We start from the raw sequence: 22,457 nt of genomic DNA, 5'->3' as shown, positions 1-22,457 counted from the left end.
ACAATGACCCCCCCGGGCCTGCCGGCTTTCCTAAGAGACCCTACTTGACATGTATGGTATAGGACCCCCTGATTCAGTGGCCTATGCTTCGCAGTGTCCGGACCCTGATTGTCACAGAAATGCAGAAACATCAAAAAACTGCCCCTAGCATTGCCAAATTGACCAAACCCGCTCAGCTCCCAGGCCACCGGCGGGGCCACACCCCGCCCGGAGCAGGAAAGGCTGGTCCCCTTTGGCAGAGGCGGCCCGTGGGTCGAGGCCGGTCCCCCCGGGGCTCTGCAGGAGCATCCCGGCCCCTCGCCAGCCCACCCCTGCCCCCCAAAAGCCGCTCCCCCGTCCCTCGCCTCTCTCCCGCTTTCCCTCCAGGCGGGTCCGGGCACAGCCCCTCCCGGGCCCTGGCCGTGCCCCCTTGCTCCGCGGGCCCGCGCCGCCTGGCTGGCGGCGGCAGAGCCATGCAGCCGCGCCGCGCCGAGCCGAGCCGAGCCGCGCCGAGCCCGGCCAAGAGCCCGCCAGCCGCGTGAGCCCCAGGAGACTGGCCAGGCCCCGAACCGGGAGGGCAGGGCCCGGGGCCCCCTTGGCCGCAGGGCGGAGTGAAGCCCGGCGTGGGGATGGGGGGGGCACCCGGGTCCCAGGGGGCGGGACGCTCGGCGAGGCGGCGCTAGGACCGCGCGGCCGCCGCCCCAGCGCTGCCCTAGGCGGCCCCGCGCAGCCCTGCCCGCGCCACACGCCGCGCCGCCCGGCCGGAGCCGCAGCGCCGAGCCCCGCCATGCGCGCCAGGTGAGCGGGGCCGGGCGGGGCGCGGGGCGCGGGGCCGGTGCGGCGCGGTGCGGGGCTAACCTCTCCTCTCCCCTCCCCTCCCGCAGGTGTCCCCCGCGGCGGCTCCCGCTCGGGCTCTGCGTCCTGCTGCTGGCGGCGGCGGCGGCCCCGGAGCCAGGTAGGAGCGGGCGGCTGGGGCCGGGCGCTGCCCGTGGGGCGGGCAGCGGGGCTGGCCGGAGCGCGCCCCCCCCCCCTAGGGTCGCGGCGCCCCGGGCGGGCAGGGGGCTCGGCGCGCCCCGCTCCGGGCTGCTGCTGCCCCGCCCCGGCCGGGGGGCGCTGAGAGCCAGGGGGCAGGCGGCCGGGGCCGGGGGGGGACCAAGCCGGGGGGCGGCGGCGGCCCCCCTAGCTGCAGCCCCCCGGCGAGGCGGGTCCCGGGGGCGCGCTGCGCTGCGCTGCGGGGGGCGCCCGCGGTTGGCTGCTTCGGCTGAGGTCCGCGTTTCATGCGCGGGGTTCCCGTCCGCCGCCCCCGCGTAACTTTCGAGCAGGAGCGGGAGCGGGGCGGGCTTTGGGGCCACCCGGGGCTCTTCTTTGTGAGCTCCCAAGCGTGACTTTCTCGCCGACAACAGCGGGTCCGGCACAAGATATTCCCCCCCTTGTCTCTCTCTCTCGTGGCCAGGTAAGAACATTCGTGACGTTGTCAAGCATGGCTTTGCATGGCTTTCCCACTGCCAGGTGTGTGTTGCCACTATAAACCAGTCTGCCCTGTGGTGTGATGGAAACAGTCATTCAGATATTCGTACCGCTGGTGCCTGGCCACGGTCACTTTTGCAGCCAGGCTGGAGGAAGAGCGCTGGGTGGCTCGAAGGCTTGTCTCTCACCGACAGAAGTTGGTCTAAGGACAGATAGTGTCTCCCCCCACCTTGTGTCTCCCTGTTTTAGCCATTGACACTCCGCTCCATTGATGGCGTCTGTTAATAAGTGTTAATGATTGTCAGGGGTGGGACATGGGACAGAGAGAGTGGGCTGGGACATGTCTGGTTTGTAGCTGTAGAAGGCGGCTCTGGGAATGCAGTTTCCCCAGTCTTTTATTTTTCAGCTTTTCCTGGGACCTGATTAGGGGCCGTTGCACCTTCAGTATTTTGTCCTGTTGAGTCCTCGTAATCCTCACGGCTTTTGGAGGTCTTTGCTGAATCTGTTAAATGGATATTTCAGACTGTATGTGCTGAGAGTACTATTTTACACATGTGGTGAGTGTCAGGTTTGTGATCCCTTTTTATAGCTTTGCCTATTCTCAAGTGGAATATTGTGGAATTAAGTATTGTACATCTGCACAACTGAGTGCAGCCGATGAAGTGAGCTGTAGCTCACGGAAGCTCATGCTCAAATAAATGGGTTAGTCTCTAAGGTGCCACAAGTCCTCCTTTACTTTTTGTGAATACAGACTAACACGGCTGCTACTCTGAAACCTATTTAGTCATGGGCTCTGCATACTTAAACTCCTGTACATTTAGTATGAAGTATTGTTTGGCTTTATAAGGTTGAAAAGTACTTGTGCACCATACCTAAGTGGGAGTGATTTGTTCTAGCAACAGAAGTGCAGGTTATATTAAGTGAAGCACAGACTTGTATGGGTGAGCAGGAAGGAGGGTGGGGGTGGGGGGCTTTTTAACACTGATGGTAGATAAGAGGAACAATCCTAAAGCTACTTAAAAGGCTGCCATGTCAGTTTGCTTACTCTGAAGTTAACATGTTAGGGCAAAGGGACGGAGGTTTACAGAGGTCAGGCTGAGATTTGCTTTCTTTCTCCTAGTAATAAGACAAAGAAAAGGCATAGCATGCATTTTGGGATGGCAGATTTTCTTTATGCAAGTTGTCCAAGTTTAGGGTATCATTTGAAGGGAAAGTACAGCGCAAGCAGCTTCATGTAATAGCTTTGAAAAGAAAATACTCTCCATTCACCACAATACACGGTGACTCTCTTCCAAATGAATACCCGATAGAGGAAATCCCATACAGTAGAGGGTAAAATGCATTAGAAAATGGACCCGATGATGGAATAATGTGCATGCACAATGTTCCCAAAGCAAAGTATAACTGAAAGAAGACTCAGCACCACAAAACTAAACCTCTCTGAATAAAAAAAAGGGTAATACTGTAATATAACAAGTAATAAAGTAAAGGTTTGTCTCTGCCCTCTGAAATGAACAATCCCTAATAGTCTCTTGTTACAATGCTAGATTACAAAAGTAAACTGCGTATTGCTCCTACTTGTGTGCATCAAGATTCTCCCTACCACATGCAGAGAAAAGAAGACTCGGGCAGGGTATACTGCGTGACTGACAAACCTTCATTACAAAGACGAGGTGGATGAGGTAAATGTATCGCACTCCTGCTTGAGGAAAGATTGTAGAGAAGGACTGCCACGAAATGTCACGCACAGAGCTCTTAGCGGCAGATGAGGCTGGCGCAGGCTTAAGATTTGCTTTTTTTTTTTTTTTAAAAAGATAAGTATTGGTAAACAATTTACATTTTAAAGGTGAGTGCACTCAGTATGCATCTGAGGGCAGAGCATTCCCCAGGCTTGCAATGGGAGTAGCCATGTGATGTTGTTTAAGACTAGTTGATTCGGTTTTTAACCTGTTGATATGAAGAGACCAGAACCAACCCTTAGCTGTATACTGGGTCCCCACTGTCAGGGCTCTGTTTGTGTCTAGGAGCCTTAAAGAAAACAAGCCTGGGGAAAAGGATGATATGCCAGAGACTCGGAGCCCGAGCCAGGTGCAGGCTGGGCTCCACTGGAGAGACGGGAAGCACCTTCCCCCCTCCGTTTCTAGGCCTTTCCTTTCCCTCCGGGCTTGCAGACGGTGTCTCATTCATCAGGCCGGCAAACAGCTTATATCCTCCAGGTAGAAGGGAAAATTCAGCACATGCTCTGCTCTGCAGCTTTTCTCTTGCCTTGCGGGGACCTGGCTAGTTCTCCTGCTCACTGAGTGAATGAGCAGCGGCAGCCTGAATGATCTTCCCTCCCACCCCCCTTTTGCTCCTTCCAGCTCTTCTAGGCAGTCTCCATCCCACCGCCACTAAAGCTGCATTGTGCAGACCTTGTATGCAGGCACGGAAAGCTGCAGTTTGCAAAGGGGAAGTTTTGCCCTGCTTGGGACCCTTATGAACTCCCCAGTTTTAGTCCTGGCTTTCCTTGCTGGCATGTCAGGCCTGCGCAGTTACAGCCATAGTAGCAGCTGGAAGCAGGTCACGTTTCCAGTGCAGGCAAGGTCTTAGTGCAGGGGTGGCCAACCTGGGGCTCCGGAGCCATATGCGGCTCTTCAGAAGTTAATATGCGGCTCCTTGTACAGGCACCGACTCTGGGGCTGCAGCTACGGGCACCAGCTTTCCAACGTGCCGGGGCGTGCTCGCTGCTCAAGCCCTGGCTCTGCCACAGGCCCTACCTCCAAGCCCCCTGCATGCCATGAAACAGCTGATTGGGAGGCCCTGGGAGCAGGGGGGATGGAGCTGATGGGGGCTGCTGACGTATTACTGGGGCTCTTTGCAATGTACATTTGGTAAATTCTGGCTCCTTCTCAGGCTCAGGCTGGCCACCCCGTCTTAGCGCTTTGGCCTCTGCAGTGAAGTTCTTTCCAAGCAGAGCAGAGAGAACTTCCTTCCAACTGGGTGCCAGCTCAACCACCCGCTTCAGCCCTTCAGTACTGCTCTCTCCCCGGTCAGTCCTTCAGGCCGGAGCCGTTCTGACGGGTGCTATGGGACGGAGCCTTCCATGTAATCCCTTCCAGTGTGGGGTTCGCATGCCTTTAAAGGGTCACTAGCAACTTTAACTTTAACCGAGCGTAGCTCCTGGTGCTACTTGTGCATTTACACAAAGAGCCACAGCAGTGTGAATTCATTGTTTCATTTGCACTGTGTGTCTCTAAATTCTCACAGCAAAATGACTGACCAAGGATTCTACAATTGGTTAATAACATAGTAAAAGCATCCTGATTGGTTAATAATTAAATCACACAGTGTTTCTACTATCATGTACTTTAAAGAGCCACTGGAGGTTCCCAAGCCGCACTCTGAGCATCACTGGTTTAGGGCAAACCGTGACACTGGCTGGACCCAAAGGGCTGAGGGACACAGTGTCACTGAGCAAGGGAATAGTTTTCTCTGGTCTCTCTCCCGACAGTAACAATAATCTTAGCTGATGCTTTTAACAACTGAAGGAAAAACACTTGGAGACCAAAGCATTAGCATTTTTTTAAGTTGGCTGCATCCCCTTTAGTCTGTCAAAGCAGCTGAGCATCTTTTTCCATAAACACTCCAGTTCATCCGGCATGGTCTTGTTCTGGCGAACCCAAATTCTGCAGCATGCTGCAAGCTATAGTGGGGCTGTGTGCGGGCGCAGGGCTCGGCCTGTGTGGAGCTCCTTGCAGGAGCAGGGCCTCAGTTTTGTAGATCACTTTTCCTCAGGAATGTGAGTATAGAAGCAGAACCCACTCTAGAGAGAGAAAACGATGAAGCAGGAAGCACAGAATGTTTGGGGCTTCTTCGCACTGCCATAATATGAACGCTTAATAGTAGTAACAGATTAAATACCAATGGGTGGGTTACTTTAAAGAGCTTTTTTTAAAATTTGGTTTCTGTTAACATCCTTCATCAAAAACCCCTACAACAAGAAAACTGCTTTTACTTTAAGCTGCTGTCTTGCTCAGCCTGTTGGAAGAAATTTTGGGTGGAGGAGCATAAGCTGGAGTCTGTGTGCGTACAAATCCTAAGGTGTCTATTAGCAGTCCCCACATTAGAGCAGGGGTGGTTAAAGTGGAATGAGAGCGCAGGGAAGCAACGCAATTTACTGGAACAAGAATAATAGCTGACTTGAGCACCCCCAACATAAATGGGTTGGGAACCCAGAGCAGGAGCTGGAATGTTGCATTGACAAATTATTTATGGCCTTAGGAAACAACTTCCTCTGGGAATAGCTCAGCACGCTGAAGCAGGGACCCATCCCAGGACTTAGATCCACAGGTCAACGGATTTGGGCCTTGGTCCAGCGTGACACACAGGAGTAGGGGTACTGCGCAAGGCCACAATCCTCTAAGGACATCAGCGCCCCTGGGCCCCTGACTCCCAGTCTTCTGCCTTCCCCGCAGCGTTTTCCTCCCCTGACTGCATTAGCAGCCAGGCTTCCTGGCTAGAATAGGAAATGGTTCACAGAAGGAAGGCGCACATGTAGAGCAGAGAGCATTGCCTCTTGGCAGACAGCTTTCATAGATGTCAATGCCGGATGGGGCCATCTAGTTTGACTTCCCGCATAGCACAGGCCAGAGGGGCTTGCCCAGTGAACTCCATGTCACGCCCATAAGATCTGTTTGAGCTACAGCATTCTTTTTGAAAGATATCCAGTCTTGGCTTAAAGACTTCAAGTGATAGAGCTTCCACCATGTTTCTAGGTAAAGCCTTTCATTGGTCAGTTGCCCTCATTGTTAACAAATATACCTAGGTTGTATCCATATTTGTCTATCGTCAGCTTCAAGCTATTGGATCTTATCTTACCTTTTTGTGCTAGATTAAAGAAGAGTCCGGCGCTACCAGAATGCTCTTCCCCATGTTGGTACTTAGACAGTGACCAAGTCAGTTGGTAACCTTGCTTTGGATGAATTTAGTAGATTAAGATTCTTACGTTTCTCTTATTACTGTGACCCAGGAACCCCTCAGTGCCTCCTGGCAAGGGGATGAGTATCCTGATTCTGCTTCATCAAAGAATGTCACGGGAGGTCTTAAATAAAAGCCAGGGCCACACTGGTCACTAATACCATAGTGAAATGTACATACAGATAAGAATGGCCATATTGGGTTTAGACCAATGGTCCTTCTAGCTCAGCATTCTGGCTTCTGACAGGGACTGAGCAGAACGGGGAATCATCCAGTGATCCATCCCCTGTTGCCCATTCCCAGCTTCTGGCAGTCAGAGGCTAGGGACACCCAAACCATGGAGTTGCATCCCTGACCATCTTGGCCAATAGCCATTGGTGGACCTATCCTCCATGAACTTATCTAATTCTTTTTTGAACTCAGTTATTCTTTTTGCCTTCACAACATCCCCTGGCAAGTAGTTCCACAGGTTCACTGCGTGTTCTGTGAAGAAGTACTGCCTTTTGTTAGTTTTTCAACCCACTGCTTATTCATTTCATTGGGTGACCCTTGGTTTTTGTGTTATGTGAACAAATAAATAACACTTCCGTATTCACTTTCTCCATGCCAGTCATGATTTTATAGATCTCTGTCATATTGCCCCCCTTAGTCATCTCTTTTCCAAGCTGAAAAGTTCCTGTCTTTTTAATCTCTCCTCATACAGAAGCCGTTCCATTCCCCCAGTCATTTTTGTTGCACTTCTCTGTACCTTTTCCAGTTCTAATACATCTTTCTTGAGCTGAGGTGACCAGATCTGCACGCAGTATTCAAGGTGTGGGTGTACCAGGGATTTATACAGCAGTATTATGATATTTTCTGTCGTCTTATCTTTCCCTTTCCTAATGATTCCTAACATTTTGTTAGTGGTTTTGCCTGTTAACGGATACGTAACTCCGTACACAGATTCTATCTATCCCAGACTGGAAATATGTTTTAAAGTCTGTATCAAGGCAGAGTTGAAAAACAGGTTTTCTGTCAGCCTGTCTCTTGGGCACGTAAATTAAGCATTGTGGATTAACACAATTGAATCGTTTACAGACAAAGTCAATGGGGGATGTGAAATCAATGGGAAGGCAGCACACTGGAGAGAATCAGCCTGGGGTGGGGGTATCTGGCCTCTGGGTACAGGCAATGTACTTTGGGGGGTATAAGGAGAAAGCAAGGAGACACCCTTTATCCTGTACCTAGGAAGTAAATTGCCAGCACGTTTACATTTATGAAAATGAGACCTCTGCCTTCCTTGGTGGAAGACATGGCAAAGACTTTGCTGAGACCAGACTTTTTTTAGACCATGGGTTAATCTGTTAAGTTTAGTCTCTAGAGAGCATGTTCTGTTGTTACCCTGCCAGGCAACGTAAGGACTGGCCTAGTCCCGAGGAGAGGGCTTGGGTGACTAACGGGCTCTAGGTGTCAGGAAGCTGGCACCTGGAGAAGCACAAGCCAGGCTCCCTTTCCCTTGGGCGGAGTGGGGAACGAGGTGACTCTCAGACCTGGGCATCCATTGCAGCTACCTCTGCGATGTCACAGAATCAAACACCTGGAAGCTTTAGCCTTCACCGCAATACAGGCATTTCATGTAGTCTCATAGGGCATAACTGACTCCAGGATGGAAGTAATGAGGATAAAAGGACAGCCACGTTGAGGATGTGGGGGCTAGAGCCCTATACATGGAGTGGAGATAGCATCTAAGGGCTTGTCTCCATGGCCCCACACGGCGTGCTGTGGGGGTGTGAATTGCAGATTGCACTAGCGTGCCGCACTGTAAGTCCCCTGTGTGGGAGCCACAGGCGTGAACTAAACGGTACCTAGTTCACATTAACTTATTTGGTCAAAGGGGACTTCATTAATGAGAACTGGGTACCTTTTAGTTCACACCCCCCGGCAGCCACATGGCAGAGTTACAGAGCAGCATGCCAGTGTGCGCTCGTAGCTCTAACTGCAGGGCAGTGTAGGCATAGCCTGTGGCAGTAATACATACAGACCCCATGCAACACAAACTGTACAACTGTTTGAACAAGTTAAAAATTACTAAACCGATTATCAGCTTTCCTCGGCTTAGCAGGTAGACTAAGGAATAGAGACTGGCTCCCATCCAAACACCCGCTGGACACTGGCCAGGCTCAGATCCAGGTCTGAGCTGTGTGACTCAGGCCTGTCTTCTGTAGAAACTTACCAAAAACATATTCTGCCATGTTCCTGCTCCTTTCCTTGGGGGGGTGTGTGTGTGTCATATGTATAATAAATACACATGCACATACGTACACACGCCTTCTCTTCACAGCAACCCCTGCATCAGATTCTGGACGCGTTTCCGGTCTCATTTGGAAAGGTACTGAGTCTAATGTAACCTTTGGCAGGTAAGCAGAGAAACTAGGGATGAGCTGGCTACAAGTTGTCCAAATGCTGTCAGGCACCCACCTAAAATATATGCTAGACCATATATATGATATTACCCATACTTCATGGATGCTTTCAGCCTTCACAGTGGCCACTGAAATGAAAAGCCAGTTATAGATCTCCAGAGACAGACAGTTATTCTCGTACGCGGGCCAGGATGAACTATTTTAAGTCCTGGAGCAGATACAAAATAGCATTGTGACATCTGGGGCCAGGGACTGTTTTAATCCTGGGTATCTCAGAAACGGTCAGGGCTATATCTGACTCTGGCATTGGCAAGCTGAGAACTCCACTTTTTCATATGGCTTTGAGCATTTGGCATTAGCCATGGGGATTTGTGAGATATAGGGTAGTTGGTGGTTCGTTTAATCAACAGATGATGAATCCGTGGAACTCACTGTTGCATGTTTCTGAGGCAAATAGCTTGGTACACGAAAAGAAAGGGATTAGATGTTTATATGAGTACAGAGAGCCTTCTGAATTGGACTTACAAGGACAAAAATACAAGAGCTATCCATTTTTCTCTTTCAGGGCATAAGTTGAACAGGAAACTTTACTTCATAGTATGATATCCCATAACTATGTATAGTACAGGGTTTTTAGCCTCCCTCTGATGGTGCCATTAGTCCTTGGGATGAACAGGGTGCTGGTCTGGGTGAATCACTGTCTGTTCCGAGCGGCTGTTCCCATGCTGATGCATGTGCGTGTGGGAGAGAATTGCTTGCTGTGCGAGGAGCGATGGCCCCACTTCTTTCTAAACATCTGCAAACCGCTGGCTGTTTAGGTATTGCAGGCCCTAAGCTGCCTTCTCTGCCCCCATTTCCTTTACACCACAAAGGATTTGAAGGAGAATGATTCTGCCAGTGATGGCATTCAGTTCAGCATCTCAGGACTGATGATCTGGAGGATGGCGTGGATTGCACCCTCAGCAAGTTTGCAGATGACACTAAACTGGGAGGAGAGGTAAATACGCTGGAGGGTAGGGATAGGATACAGAGGGCCCTAGACAACTTAGAGGATTAGACCAAAAGAAATCTGATGAGGTTCAACAAGGACAAGTGCAGAGTCCTGCACTTAGGACGGAAGAATCCCATGCACCGCTACAGACTACGGACTGAATGGCTCGGCAGCAGTTCTGCAGAAAAGGACCTAGGGGTTACAGTGGATGAGAAGCTGGATATGAGTCAGCAGTGTGCCCTTGTTGCCAAGAAGGCCAACGGCATTTTGGGCTGTATAAGTAGGAGCATTGCCAGCAGATTGAGGGATGTGATCATACCCCTCTATTCGGCACTGGTGAGGCCTCATCTGGAGTACTGTGTCCAGTTTTGGGCTCCACACTACAAGAAGGATGTGGAAAAACTGGAAAGAGTCCTGGGGAGGGCAATAAAAATGATTAGGGGGTTGGAGCACATGACTTATGAGGAGAGGCTGAGGGAACTGGGATTGTTTAGTCTGCAGAAGAGAAGAATGAGGGGGGATTTGATAGCTGCTTTCAACTACCTGAAAGGGGGTTCCAAAGAAGATGGATCTAGACTGTTCTCAGTGGTGGGAGGTGACAAAACGAGGAGTAATGGTCTCAAGTTGCAGTAGGGGTGGTTTAGGTTGGATATTAGGAAAAACTTTTTCACTAGGAGGGTGGTGAAGCACTGGAATGTGTTACCTAGGGAGGTGGTGGAATCTCCTTTCTTTGAGGTTTTTAAGGTCAGGCTTGACAAAGCCCTGGCTGGGATGATTTTGTTGGGGATTGGTCCTGCTTTGAGCAGGGGGTTGGACTAGATGATCTCCTGATGTTCTATGATTCTATGACTACAAGGTTTGCTCTGCTTTGCATTTCTTTTCTATGGTCCTTCAAGGATTTTTTATTCTGTAGGCTATCCTAGTGTGCAAGTGAGCTGAAAAGTTATCTGTCTCTTGTGAATGCCACTTAACTGTCTAGATTTTTGATGTGCTCTAATAGATTAATTAATGTGTCTAATTAATGTGTCTTTAGACACGTATGCACATTGTAATTGAGTTCAGTTTGTTGGCAAATGCACATTAGATCAGTTGTTCCTAAAGACTGGTTGTAACAGATGTCCATAAATGATTTCTGTTTATCCCATACACTAACTTAGTTTGCATTTTGGACATGATGGTCGTGGTTTTTCTTGTTACAAAATGAGATAAATTCAGTGATCCCTAAGGGGTCCTGAGACATTTCAGTAAATACAGTTCAGCACATAGGCGTATTTCCCAGGAGGCTCTTTATTTGAGTGGTTTTGCAGGAAATGAAGTCTATTTATTACCAGCCATAGTGTGGTTTGGTAATGGAGTTAAGGTTAGTTCAATAGAAAAAATAGGAGTGGTTTGAGGCATACTTCCATCTTGATGTTTGTGCATAATGATGCATAATTGGCACTAGTGGAAGTTACAAAACATGCACTAAGAATATATCCTAAAGTGCGGACATACATTATTTCAGTATCTGAACACTCTCACGTCATGTGTGCATGCAGCATATTTAACGGGCGCCTTGGAAATGGGTTTTTCTAAGCAGAGGTGATTGTTTTTTATCCCGGTAGCTCTGCATCTCTTCTCCTTGTCTTACGTATTTTTCTGCTTCTGACTACGTAAATATGAATCGGAATATAAGAACGTAAGAATAGCCATACTGGGTCAGACCAAAGGTCCATCTAGCCCAATATCTATCTTTGGACAGTGGCCAATGCCAGGTGTCCCACAGGGAATGAACAGAACAGGTAATCATCAAGTGATCCATCCCGTCGCCCATTCCCAGCTTCTGGCAAACAGAGGCTAGGGACACCTGGCTAATGGCCATTGATGGACCTATCCTCCATGAATTTATCTAGTTCTTTTTTGAACCCTGTTATAGTCTTGGCCTTCACAGCATCCTCTGGCAAGGAGTTCCACAGGTTGACTGTGCGTTGTGTGAAGAAATACTTCTTCCTTGTGTTTGTTTTAAACCTGCTGCCCATTAATTTCGTTGGGTGACCCCTAGTTCTGGTGTTATGAGAAGGAGTAAATAACACTTCCTTATTTGCTTTCTGCACACCAGTCATGATTTTATAGACCTCAATCACATCCCCCCCTTAGTCATCTCTTTTCCAAGCTCCAGTCTGGTACTAATAAATGATCAGCCTGATAAGTAAAATGGCAAATGAATGGCAGAAGAATACATGAGTTGGGTAGATCTGAAATCTTTCAGTTGAGGAGTACAGTCAGCTTCAGTGTACCCTGAGCACAGAGCTGGTCTGGTTAAGTGCTTGTCTGCAGATGGAAAGGAAAACTATGGTTGTCTAACTGACATCTCCTCCTCTACCCTGTCCCTTTGTTGGGCTTGCGCTATAATTCTGTGCATTGGTATTTTGTGCATCTGAGATCTCTGCTAGTGGCAAGGGGCAGCTCGCATTCCAGCGGACTTCCCCCTCTCTCGATTAAATGTGTCCATCATTGGGTTCTTCCAGTCAAGGGTATAAAGAATGGTGCTTTATTTTTGATCTGTGGCCTGTTTGATTTTTTTAGCATTTTTGAAAACCCAAAAGCTCTGAGGCAGGGGAAGCCTCTGAGTTGTTTCAGAAGGATTTCTGTAGCATTTTTTTACCGTTGTAGGGTGTCAGCATTTAGGGTTGATTTATAAGTAAGGGCAGTGCAGAGTATGATGGTTCAGAATTGAAATGTAGGAACTTAGAAGACAGTGTTCAGAATCAAATAGCTGGTGTAGTAAAGAGGTTTGTGACGTTTGGCATCATAGCTTCACTATTACCCTGCAAGAATGTAACATGCTGGGGTACAGGGGAACTGGCCTTTCATTACCACTGAAGGAGGAGGCATTGTGTGTTCAGTGATGCTAGGGAAACGTGCTTCTACACAGTGCTGCATGGTCTCTTTAGAGAGACAAGGTGGGTGAGGTAATATCTTTTAGTGGTGAGAGAGACAAGCTTTTGAGCTACACAGAACTCTTCTTCAGGTCTGGGAAAGGTACCGAGTGTGTCACAGCTAAACAGAAGGTGGAACAGATTCAACAAAAGGAGTTGACACACATTGCAATGGATCATTCAAGGTGAAGTGCCCAGTTAACCATTCTGCAGTCATAGGACAAAAAGGGGGTTAGTGGTTTACAGATTGTTGTAATAACATAACATAAATCCAGGGTCTCTGTTCAGTCCATGATTTTTAATGTCTAGCGGAATTATGAATTTAAGCTCCCAGGCTCGTCTTTTGAAAGCATTGTGCTGGTTTCCTTTTGAGGACGAGGACTGATAGGTCGGATATGGAGCGATATCACTTTGTGAAAAGTGTTCACCCACAGGTGACAGGGTCTTTTTATCTCTTATCACCTGTCTGCGTGTGCTCCTTAGAGAGCATCGCAGTTGTCTGGTTTCACTCACAAGTTGTTACTGGGCATTTAGCGCACTGGATGAAGTGTGCCGCGTGTTGTGATAGGCATGCGTAGGACCCATGGATCTTGAAAGGTGTGGGGGGGACGCGGGGGGGTGTTTGCAGGTTTTGCAGCTGCTGTTCTGTCAGGTTCTGAGTTGGTGTGTCCTGGTCTGTGGGGAGCTTGCTTCTATAGATGAGCTTGGTGATGCTGCAGGGTTGTTAGGCCGGATCAGGGGCTTGGGTCTTTTTAACATTCTTCTGGAGCTGACAGGACTTGAGTTTGTAAAGCCTTATCTGAACAATCCGAACAGCAAAGTGCCTGGAACTCTGTTATCTAGCTACCTTGGGAGTGAAGGACTGAACCATCCCAGCCTAGATGCAAGAAGCTGGCGGCAGGAGATGGAATACCTCAAAGCTGACCCTTGGAATCCTCCTGAGCTGCTCCCTCTCTGTCTGAAATGTCCACTGCTGCAGTGTGTACCTTCCCTCTGAGATGCTCTTCTCCACTGTCTGCAGATAAGGCTTCCTCCCCTAAAGCCTCCCATCCTTCTGTGCAGTACACCCTGAGAGTCTCTTTCCTCTGTGCAAGGAGGTAGCGCTAGGGTCCCGCGGGGTGTTTGTTCTCCCCATTGCTGGAGTTTAAGAATAGCTGAGTCCTGCCTGTCTGTATGGCCCAGGTTAAAACAGAAAGATTTTCTCCCATGCCAGAGAGGTGGAGCTTGGCAACATAACTTGTGTGCTTTGGTGCTGGCCAAGCAAAAATAGTTGCTATTGGATACTCAAATGGGAAAATGGGGACAGTCTGTCCCTGACCCTGTATTCCTCAATAGTGCTGTGATAACTGCACTCCTGAAACGTGCAAGTTCGGACCCGATGTGTAAAGGGGCAGAGTAGATTTGTGATGCTGACAGTCTGGGGAGAAAAGCCCAGCCACTTGATTTACCTTGAAAATAAAAACACTGCTCATTTGCATAAGGTGACACTTCAGTGTGCTCCACGGCACCTTCCAACTGAGGATGCTGCCTGGCTTCCCAGGCACTGCTGAATTTGGTCTCTCAGGCTCCCTGCAAGGCAGGTAAGTGTCATGCATATCACACATGGGGAGCATCTGTGGTACAAATGGGGACTGGTAGTACACAGAGGCTGTTTGTTCAGTTCCTACCGTGTGCCTGTCAGGTATCTCTAGGCATAGTCACAACAGAAAAGTACACACTACCACCCAATATTAAGCTTTGCCTTGCCCCTGAGAGGCAGCAAATATTCATATTTCTAGGCAGAGAAACAGCCATGGAGGATTTAAGTGGTTCACCCAGGTCCTACAGCATGTGTTTGGCGGTCATGAATACAGCCAATGTCTCCTGACTTTGTCCTGTATCTTACTCCTGCCTCCTTATTCCTCCAGAGTCTTGTCTGGTAGAAGCTGCATAAATCCAAACAGGCCTCATGAACTTGTTAGCCTGTATACAGCCCTTAGGAGCACGAGTAATAATGAACTGTTGGGTCAACACCTGTGAAAGTAGAAAAGCAGCTGGGAGACCATCTTTGGTGTCTCAAACCCTCCCTCCCCACACCTTGATGAAAGGTTTGCAAAGGGGGTATGCAGAAAGTGTTGGAGCCATTGAGAGCAGCGCTTTGCCCAAGCATGTCCTTGCTACATGAAGAGCTATTAATTGTTGCAAGAGAAATCCTTCCTCTTTTCCCATGAGCATCTTTGTATGGTGAGTGCTAGCATTATTATTGATTTGTCAGAGCACCCAGGAACCTCTGTCACGGACTGGGACCCCACCATGCTGGGTGCCGCACAATCCCTGCTCAAAGACTTTACAGCCTAAGGCCATGTCTACACTGCACAATTCAGTCGACTTACGTTAGGTCGACATATAGCCACTGCAGTAATTACTGTGGGTTTTCATGTCCACACTACCCTCCTTCACCAGGCGCGCTTTCACTGGCGTAAGAGAGGCAGTGTGGGAGGCTGAGAGCCTGGGCTGGTCTCTGCAGAGCTCCCAGCTGGAACACTCCCCCTTGCCCCCAAATTCAAAACGGGGACCCTGTCAGCGGCTGTTAGCCACCCTGACAACCATCAGGCAATGCAAGTGCCGTCACTGCGTCGCCCGAAGCCTTATGCCTCTCGTCGAGGTGGATTTACTAGGTCGGCACAGCAGGTGAGTTACGGCGGCGGGAGGAACTCCGTAGCGTGTGCGCGTACGTAGTTAGGTCAGTGCAAGCTGCCTTACCTCGACTTGACTTTGTAGTGTGGACCAGGCCTAAGCCGCTTTCCAGCGCCTGCGTGCTGCCTGGGTCGGGGGGAGAGAGCCTGGCGGGTGCCCACTTGTGCTGCTGGTTCTCTGGCTGCTCTGGGCCATGAGATCCATTCCTAATGGAGGAGGGTTTGCCTCACCTAGCTCATGTGTCTGCTGTTCCGGGGGCTTTTTCCAGGGACTGGCAGATAGAGCCTGCAGGGCCTCATCTTCTGAAGCGGCCTATTTCCAGGTATCTTCAGTTTCTGCTCTTTGGGGCAGAAGCCCTAATAGCCTGCAAGCCCTCACCCTGTGGGAAACAGTAAATCCCTTGGGTTGTGTGCCCAGAGGGTCAGCAGTTCGCCTAAAAGATGACCATTCTCCTCCCCCTCAGGTGGCTAGAGAGTGCTGGGCCTGCCTGTGAAAGCAGGGATTGGCTTCTCTATTATCTCCATCTTTGTATGCAGTTTGTTTTTATCTCACCCTAACACCTTTAGGGGTCTCAGACCAGTGGAGTTGCCTGGAAGACTGCTGGGAGAAAAGGGCTGGGAATTCCCTGCCCAGGTTAGGGGGGCGCGCGCGTGTGTGTGAGATCCTTGTGGAAGGGTAGGTCACTTGGGCTCTCTAAGAGAGTTTGCCAGTCGCCTGGGGAGAAGAACCAGAGAGGTTTTGCAAGACTTCACTGATGTGTGTTCCTTTCTTTGGACGCTGGGAGAACGAAGAAGCACTGTAGCAGAGCTAGCCAGCCAGGCACCGCACCTGGGTTGGGTGGAAGATGGGTCCTTGTCCCACACACCTGAGCCTTGCAGTACTGCAGCTCTTCCAGAGCGAGAGCTCTTGTGAGCACAGGCCAGGGGCCAGATGCTCAGTGGGTGTAAATCAGCGAGCTCAACTGACTTGGATGGAGTTAGGACAGTGAAGGATGTAGCCCCAGTACTACCAGGGCTTGAAGTATATACCCGAGACCTGTTAGCTCAAGGACTAAGGCTTCTGCATCCGGTAAACGCTCCCCCCCAACCCTCTGCTGCCAGGGCATGCCCTCTCCGCATGGCCTGCGGACGGGCAGAGGGTGTGCAGAGGGGTTCCTCTCTGTCCCAGGCAGGTCTGCCCATGAACCGAACATGAGGAATAACGTGCTCTTTGTTTCACAGACTGGCAATTACAGTGTTCCTCTTTTCAGACAGCAATGCCCAGGCATTGAAACTGGAGCGTGTGCACGCGGGCTGCTCTGCTCTTCTCCCGCCTCAGCTTTTGAGCCCTTCCCAAGGCCATGCCTGCCTCGGCTGCTGCTCCGAGCGGTCTCCAAGCTGCGGCATGCTGCCCTTTACCTGCTTCTTGCTGTGTTCACTGCGGGGCTTTGTGGAGTTTGCACTGTGCTGCAGTCGGGAGAGTTCGGAGGAGCAGCAGCAGCACCTGAGACACCAGAGTGGGCTGCCTGCAGACTCAGGGAGGCGGTACTGCATTGGGTGGCACTGCTTGGAAGGTTTTCAACCAGGGCTGGAAAGGTCTGATGGCCCTGGAAAAGCTTTTGGCTTCACGTGGGCAAGAGGACTTCTCAAGCCCTGGTTCCGCCTCATTCTCAACTTTCAGCGTTCGGTGACGCGATTAGATGTCTACTAGGGATGGAGTGGAGGCCATCAAGCACACGTACTTGACACCTGGAGCTGACCTTGGATGTCAGGTAGTGAAGCTTGCGTCCGGCAGGATACTGCTGCCAGTTGATTTCAGTCTTTGGCAAGCAGGACTGTAGCAAATCAGGCAGGAAAGGGGAAAACACCACAATCCTTGCCCTGCCTGCAGTGACACCAGCCCCATCAGCAGTCCTGGGAAAGAGTCCCGCTAGTCACCGCACGGGGCAGTGTGCATGAGGCTTTAACAACCGCCAGTATCCTCATCTCCTTGCTGCATTTCCGAGGACAGTCTTCTTTTCTCTGCTGCCCATCTGAAGGCTTCCCCTGGGATTGGTGACACCACTAAACGGAGCGTGTCGGCGACTGAGAGCAACCGGCAGCGGGAAGCCTATGGCCTCATGCTCAGTTGGGTAAGGGCAGTGCTCAGTGCTGTCCATGGCTCTGGGGGAGGCACTAGGCGGTGCTTCCCCCGAGTGGAAAGCTCTTTGGGAACAGGAGCCCTCTGCTGAGTGTTTAGGAACCAGGTGCTGTCTGCTCTGGCTGAGCAGGTGCATAGAGCGGGCTGGGGACCCATTCCTTTCTGGCTTGGAAAGGCAGCCACTATCGGGCTTTTAGATCTTAATAGCATGACCCAGGGTTCCCCGTTCGCTGCAGGAGGCTCTGCTGTGCCCAAGGAGGCAGAAGCAGCATGGGTCGCCCTCGCTGCCCACCACTCCTCCTGCCACCTCCCAGAGGAAGGGGGCTGCTCCGGGCAGCCATGGAGAGGTGAGTCTTTCACGGAGCAGGCTGTACAGTCTGGGTATTTCTAAGGTGAAAAACAAGCAGGAGAAACCTTCATTAGGCCTTCAGTACACCCCAGAAAGAAACACATGCCCCAGTTCTTTTAAAATCCTTTGTAGGTCCCCTTTTCATTGGACTGGCAAAAGTTTTCCCAGAGTCACTGATGCTAAGGCCAGAGGGAACTGCTATAGTCATCGAGTCTGACCTCCTGCACAGCACAAGCCAGAGAACATCACCCAGTGACTCCTGCATCAAGCCCAAAACCTTCTGGCTGAGCTAGAGTGGATCTTTTTGAAAGACAACTAGCCTTGATTTAGACACTCTAGCTGATGAGCTCCCAGTGATGGAGAACCCACTCTGTCCCTCAGAGACATTGGGATGGCATTTGTTAAAAAATCCTCCCTGTTAAAAAAAATTTGCAACTTATTTCTAGTTTCCCTAGCTTCGGCTTCCCGTCAGCAGTCGTGTTCTGTCCAGTGCCAGCCTGGTTACAGAGCCCTCTGCTATTGGAAATGTCCCTGTGTAGGTGCAGGTTTACAGACCATGAGCCAAGTCCCTTTGTATCCTCTTTGCTAAGCTAAGTGAGTGAGCTGCTTCAGTCTCTCCATAGAAGGCAGCGTTTTCAGACCTTGTCTTGGTCTTTTTGTCTCTTCCCTGCAATACGCTGTTACGGTGGGTGATGGGGAGGGTGACGAGATAGCAGCTGTGAAAAAATGGGACGGGGTCGGGGGTAATAGGTGCCTGTATAAGAAAAAGTCCCCCAAAATGGGACTGCCCTTTTAAAAACGGGACATCTGGTCACTCTAGTGATGGGCTGTCTCTGGACGTGGGCTAACTGAGTCCAGGAAGGAAATGGCCCTTTTCTTCCTCTTTTATCCAGCTCTCTTCTTTCCAAGCTCCAGCCTCACTCCTGAGATACCCCTGAGCCCCAGGGAATTGCTGTAGGTAGGTATCTGGGCATTGCCCTTCTTCCTGAGGGTTGGCAACATGGTTCAGTGTGGGACACGTAGATCTGGAGTATTTTTTTTTTTTTCCCCCAGAGCTGTTCCTTGGAGTGGTGACTAAATGAAAATCCTCTCAGCCTTTGCTTTCCGCTGCCAGGAGCGAGGGATTCTTAGGTCGTGGGGGCTGATGCGAGCAGGGTGCTTATCCTGGGGGCAGGATGAAGAATGCAGACTTGTAAAACCTGCTCTGCTCTGTGTGCGCAGCTGCCTGCACATAACCCTCCCAGGGGTCCTAGGTCACTTTCTCTTTGCAGTTGCTGCCGTGTCAGAGGGTGCTTTGGCGTGGCAGTCTGGTTGTCTGACCTCCAGGCTGGTGGTAGACAACCTGGTCGGGAGCCTGGTGGGCGGCCAAGGGTGCATGGCCAGTCCATCGTGTGTACCTGTGGGGTGGAAGCTCTGTGTCTGAGCTGTGGCGTGTGGGGCAGGTGTCAAAGGAGAGAGCGGACTGAGGTGGGAAATTGGAGTGGGGGGACTGTTGCCCTCCCTGGCTTTGGGGGGATTGCTAATTGCCCAGACTGGCAGTGGAGCTGGCAAGGGGAGACGGCAGCATTCACGCTGGAGATTGTATCCATAGCTCTTGGTGTGGTGGCGTGGAAAGCAGTGGAGGGTGTGAAAGGTGCAGAGCTCTGGGGCAAAGAATTCCCTCCGTCCTGCCTGGAAAGGAGAGGAAGCCTGGCTGAGGGGACATGATGGAGTTATATATAGCACTGTTTGAGAGCATGGAGCGAAGCTGAAGGCAAACAGGGCCTCTAGGGTGCTCTCTTTATATGGAGGTAATTAATGTATAGCGGTGATTCCCCTGGGTCATAAGGTGTGGGAGCCATTTAGGCCTCCTGGCTCTGCCCTGGAATGTTACTGTGTGGTTATCTGGGCAATTTAACCAGCGGAGGTTCTTAAACCATTTCATTTAATCCTTTTTTCCCCTCCCTGCTGTTCTCTTGTGTGCATGGTAACTTTTTTTTTCCAGACTAACCTGTTCTTCAGTTTTCAGAGTAACAGCGGTGTTAGTCTGTAGTCGCAAAAAGAAAAGGAGTACTTGTGGCACCTTAGAGACTAACCAATTTATTTGAGCATGAGCTTTCGTGAGCTACAGCATCCGATGAAGTGAGCTGTAGCTCACGAAAGCTCATGCTCAAATAAATTGGTTAGTCTCTAAGGTGCCACAAGTACTCCTTTTCTTTTTGCTGTTCTTCAGTGATTTCCCAGAGTAAGCTCTAAATACTTAACAGTTCCAGAGTGTGCAATGTTTCTTTTAACAGTTTGACAGTTTACCAAGAAGAGAATTAAAGCTGGGGTTTCAGAAGAGAGTTGAAAATGATAAAGGAGACTTCTAAGATTAAATATCAGACACATAGTAGCAGCTGGGGCAATAGGATTAATAAAGCATTTTAGTGATCTTCAAACCCATCTGACAATGTATCAGAGGTGAATATTTCCAAGAATATAGTATGTGTCTATAAGTTTGTGTCTATAACACAGTGCATTATTAGGAGAGAAACTCCCCAGGACAAACGGAGAACTTGTGGGGAAATAGGCTCCATTCATGCAGTTTCTTGTTCAGTCCCTTTTTGGATTTATAGGGGAACTTCACAAAATTGCCTTTATGAATCACAGTTCTATCCATCCACACAGGTATTTATTTTATACTCATCGTTGTGACGTCTGAGTGCTTTTCAAACAGTCCATGGCAAAAGTAGAATCTTGGGTTTGGAGTGAACTGAAGCAGAGAGCACTGAGGTTCTGCAGCTTTAGAGACAGAGTTAGTGAATTTTACAATGACACAACATGCAACCTCTGGACCTTGCTGCCACAAGCTATTGAGACCAAGAGTTCCAGATGGGCTAGCAAAGAGTTAGACATTTGTTTGGTAAATAAGAATATGCACATATGCACTAGCCAGTATATAAATCCCTTACAAATTAGTCATGCTCACTAGTTGGGTAGAAGCAGTAGTATTTTACACAATGCATAATTAACCCGCAGTACTCATTGCAAAGATGTCAGTGAGACCAAGAGCTTAACAGGATTAAAAAAAGGACTGGATATTTATATGGACAATGAGACCTTCCAGTGTTACAGTAATGAGGATTAAAAACATGAGGGAGAGCAAAGTGAGCTAGAATGATGTAGACTGAGGATGAGATACCTCCTGATCTAGTAGATTAAAGAATGAAACAGCGAAGAGGGGACAGGCAGTGAGTTTTACTGGTGTGGGCTGAATAATTTATTTGATACTTTTTGTGATATCCAACCAGCTCTAAGTTTGGTAGTTAAGTACTGTTCAGCAAATAGATTACATGGATATTGGCAGAATTCATCAAATGCATTCTGTGAATGTTCATTCTGTTGTTCAGCCAATCCTAGCAGCAAGTGGAAAGCATTCATTAAATGGAAAGCTGGTGGACTGTGTGTTGCAATTGGATACCTGAATGCTACTGTGCAATTCCTTTAAATTGTTGGGGGCAGGGTGGCCTTTGGAGTTGGGAGGGGAGCTGGTGGTGCAAATGTGTTTTACTCTGGCTTAATGGTTGGGCTAGTAGGGGCCAGGTTAGCTTTCTGTCTGTGTGATTGGTCCTTGGATTGATCCTGATGTGTTCCAGGAGCTCATCAAACTCCGAGGACTGCCTCAGAAAGTGAGGAGGTTTGACCCGGAATGTCTCAGGCCTGTCCAGCTCTAAGCCAGAGGGGCGTTCTTGTGGGAACCACTGTGGGAAAAATCAGCCCCTTCCGACAGCATGTGCAGAGTTATCTAATGTTCTGTTTAATGTGTAGGGCTTTTTCTGATTCCCAGCTGATGCTTGGAGAGGTCTTCTGGGGCTTCCTGAAAACAATGGCAGCTCATGAACTGGGGCCTGCTCCCCTCCTGTCTCTCTGTACGCCTGCCTGCCGGCCGCCATGTCAGTATCGGCACTGCTGGTAGGCTTTCCCTTGCACGGTCTGGGGAAGAACGAGCACACGAGGATGATGTCAGCCTGCTAGAGTGTGAGACAGGATGTGTTACTTGCCATCAACCAAACCGGGACACTGGCAAAATGCTGCCAAGGGCACAAAGGAAGCACACGGAAAAGAGACTGTAGACCTCCCTAATCTCGCCCAGTTACAGGGGGTCTTGTGAGTGAACTGGAGGAGTAGCAAACACCGGTTTTGGATGGAAATGTGTGTGGTGCTTCCTGGGGTATCCAGGTTGACTCCACCAGCCTCTGGCAGCACAAGCCCGGGCCTCTCGGCCTCGCTCTCTCTGCTGGTTAACGCTAGTCACTCGCCAACCCTGGAGCCCTCTGAGCATCTCGCTGGAGTGCCCAGCCCCTGGACTACTGAACGCTCACAGCACGCTCGAGGTGGCCACTCGGAAAGGAACAGGGCGCACCAGCTTGCAAGGGTCTACTCAGGATCACCACCCCACTGATCACACCACACTTCGATATATTTATAGTGAAAAGAAGAATAAGCGTGTCATCAGAGAACAGAGATTCAAAAGACAGTAAGAAAGAATATTGGAAACTGGTGGCTGCATATAAGATAAAACCATAACATGCTTTCTAGAGCCTAAACTTAACTCGCACGACATTCTCCTGTCTCCTTCC

General features: G+C 49.9%; 1 protein-coding gene across 1 annotated transcript in view; it reads left to right on the top strand.

The window, feature by feature from the left end:
* The first annotated feature begins 724 nt into the window (after positions 1-724).
* The window catches only part of COL18A1 (collagen type XVIII alpha 1 chain), a 247,174-nt gene continuing 225,441 nt past the window's right edge, over positions 725-22,457 (top strand). Inside the window, exons 1-2 of the mRNA XM_048870499.2 lie at positions 725-777; positions 864-934. Coding sequence (XP_048726456.1) covers positions 767-777; positions 864-934 — 82 coding nt within the window. The 5' untranslated portion in view covers positions 725-766. The remainder of the gene's footprint in view (positions 778-863; positions 935-22,457) is intronic.

This window comes from Caretta caretta, chromosome 11 (genome assembly GCF_965140235.1).
Source record: "Caretta caretta isolate rCarCar2 chromosome 11, rCarCar1.hap1, whole genome shotgun sequence".
Classification (NCBI taxonomy): Eukaryota; Metazoa; Chordata; order Testudines; family Cheloniidae; genus Caretta; species Caretta caretta.
Note: the sequence above shows the minus strand (reverse complement) of the source record. Positions and strands in the feature narration are given on the sequence as shown.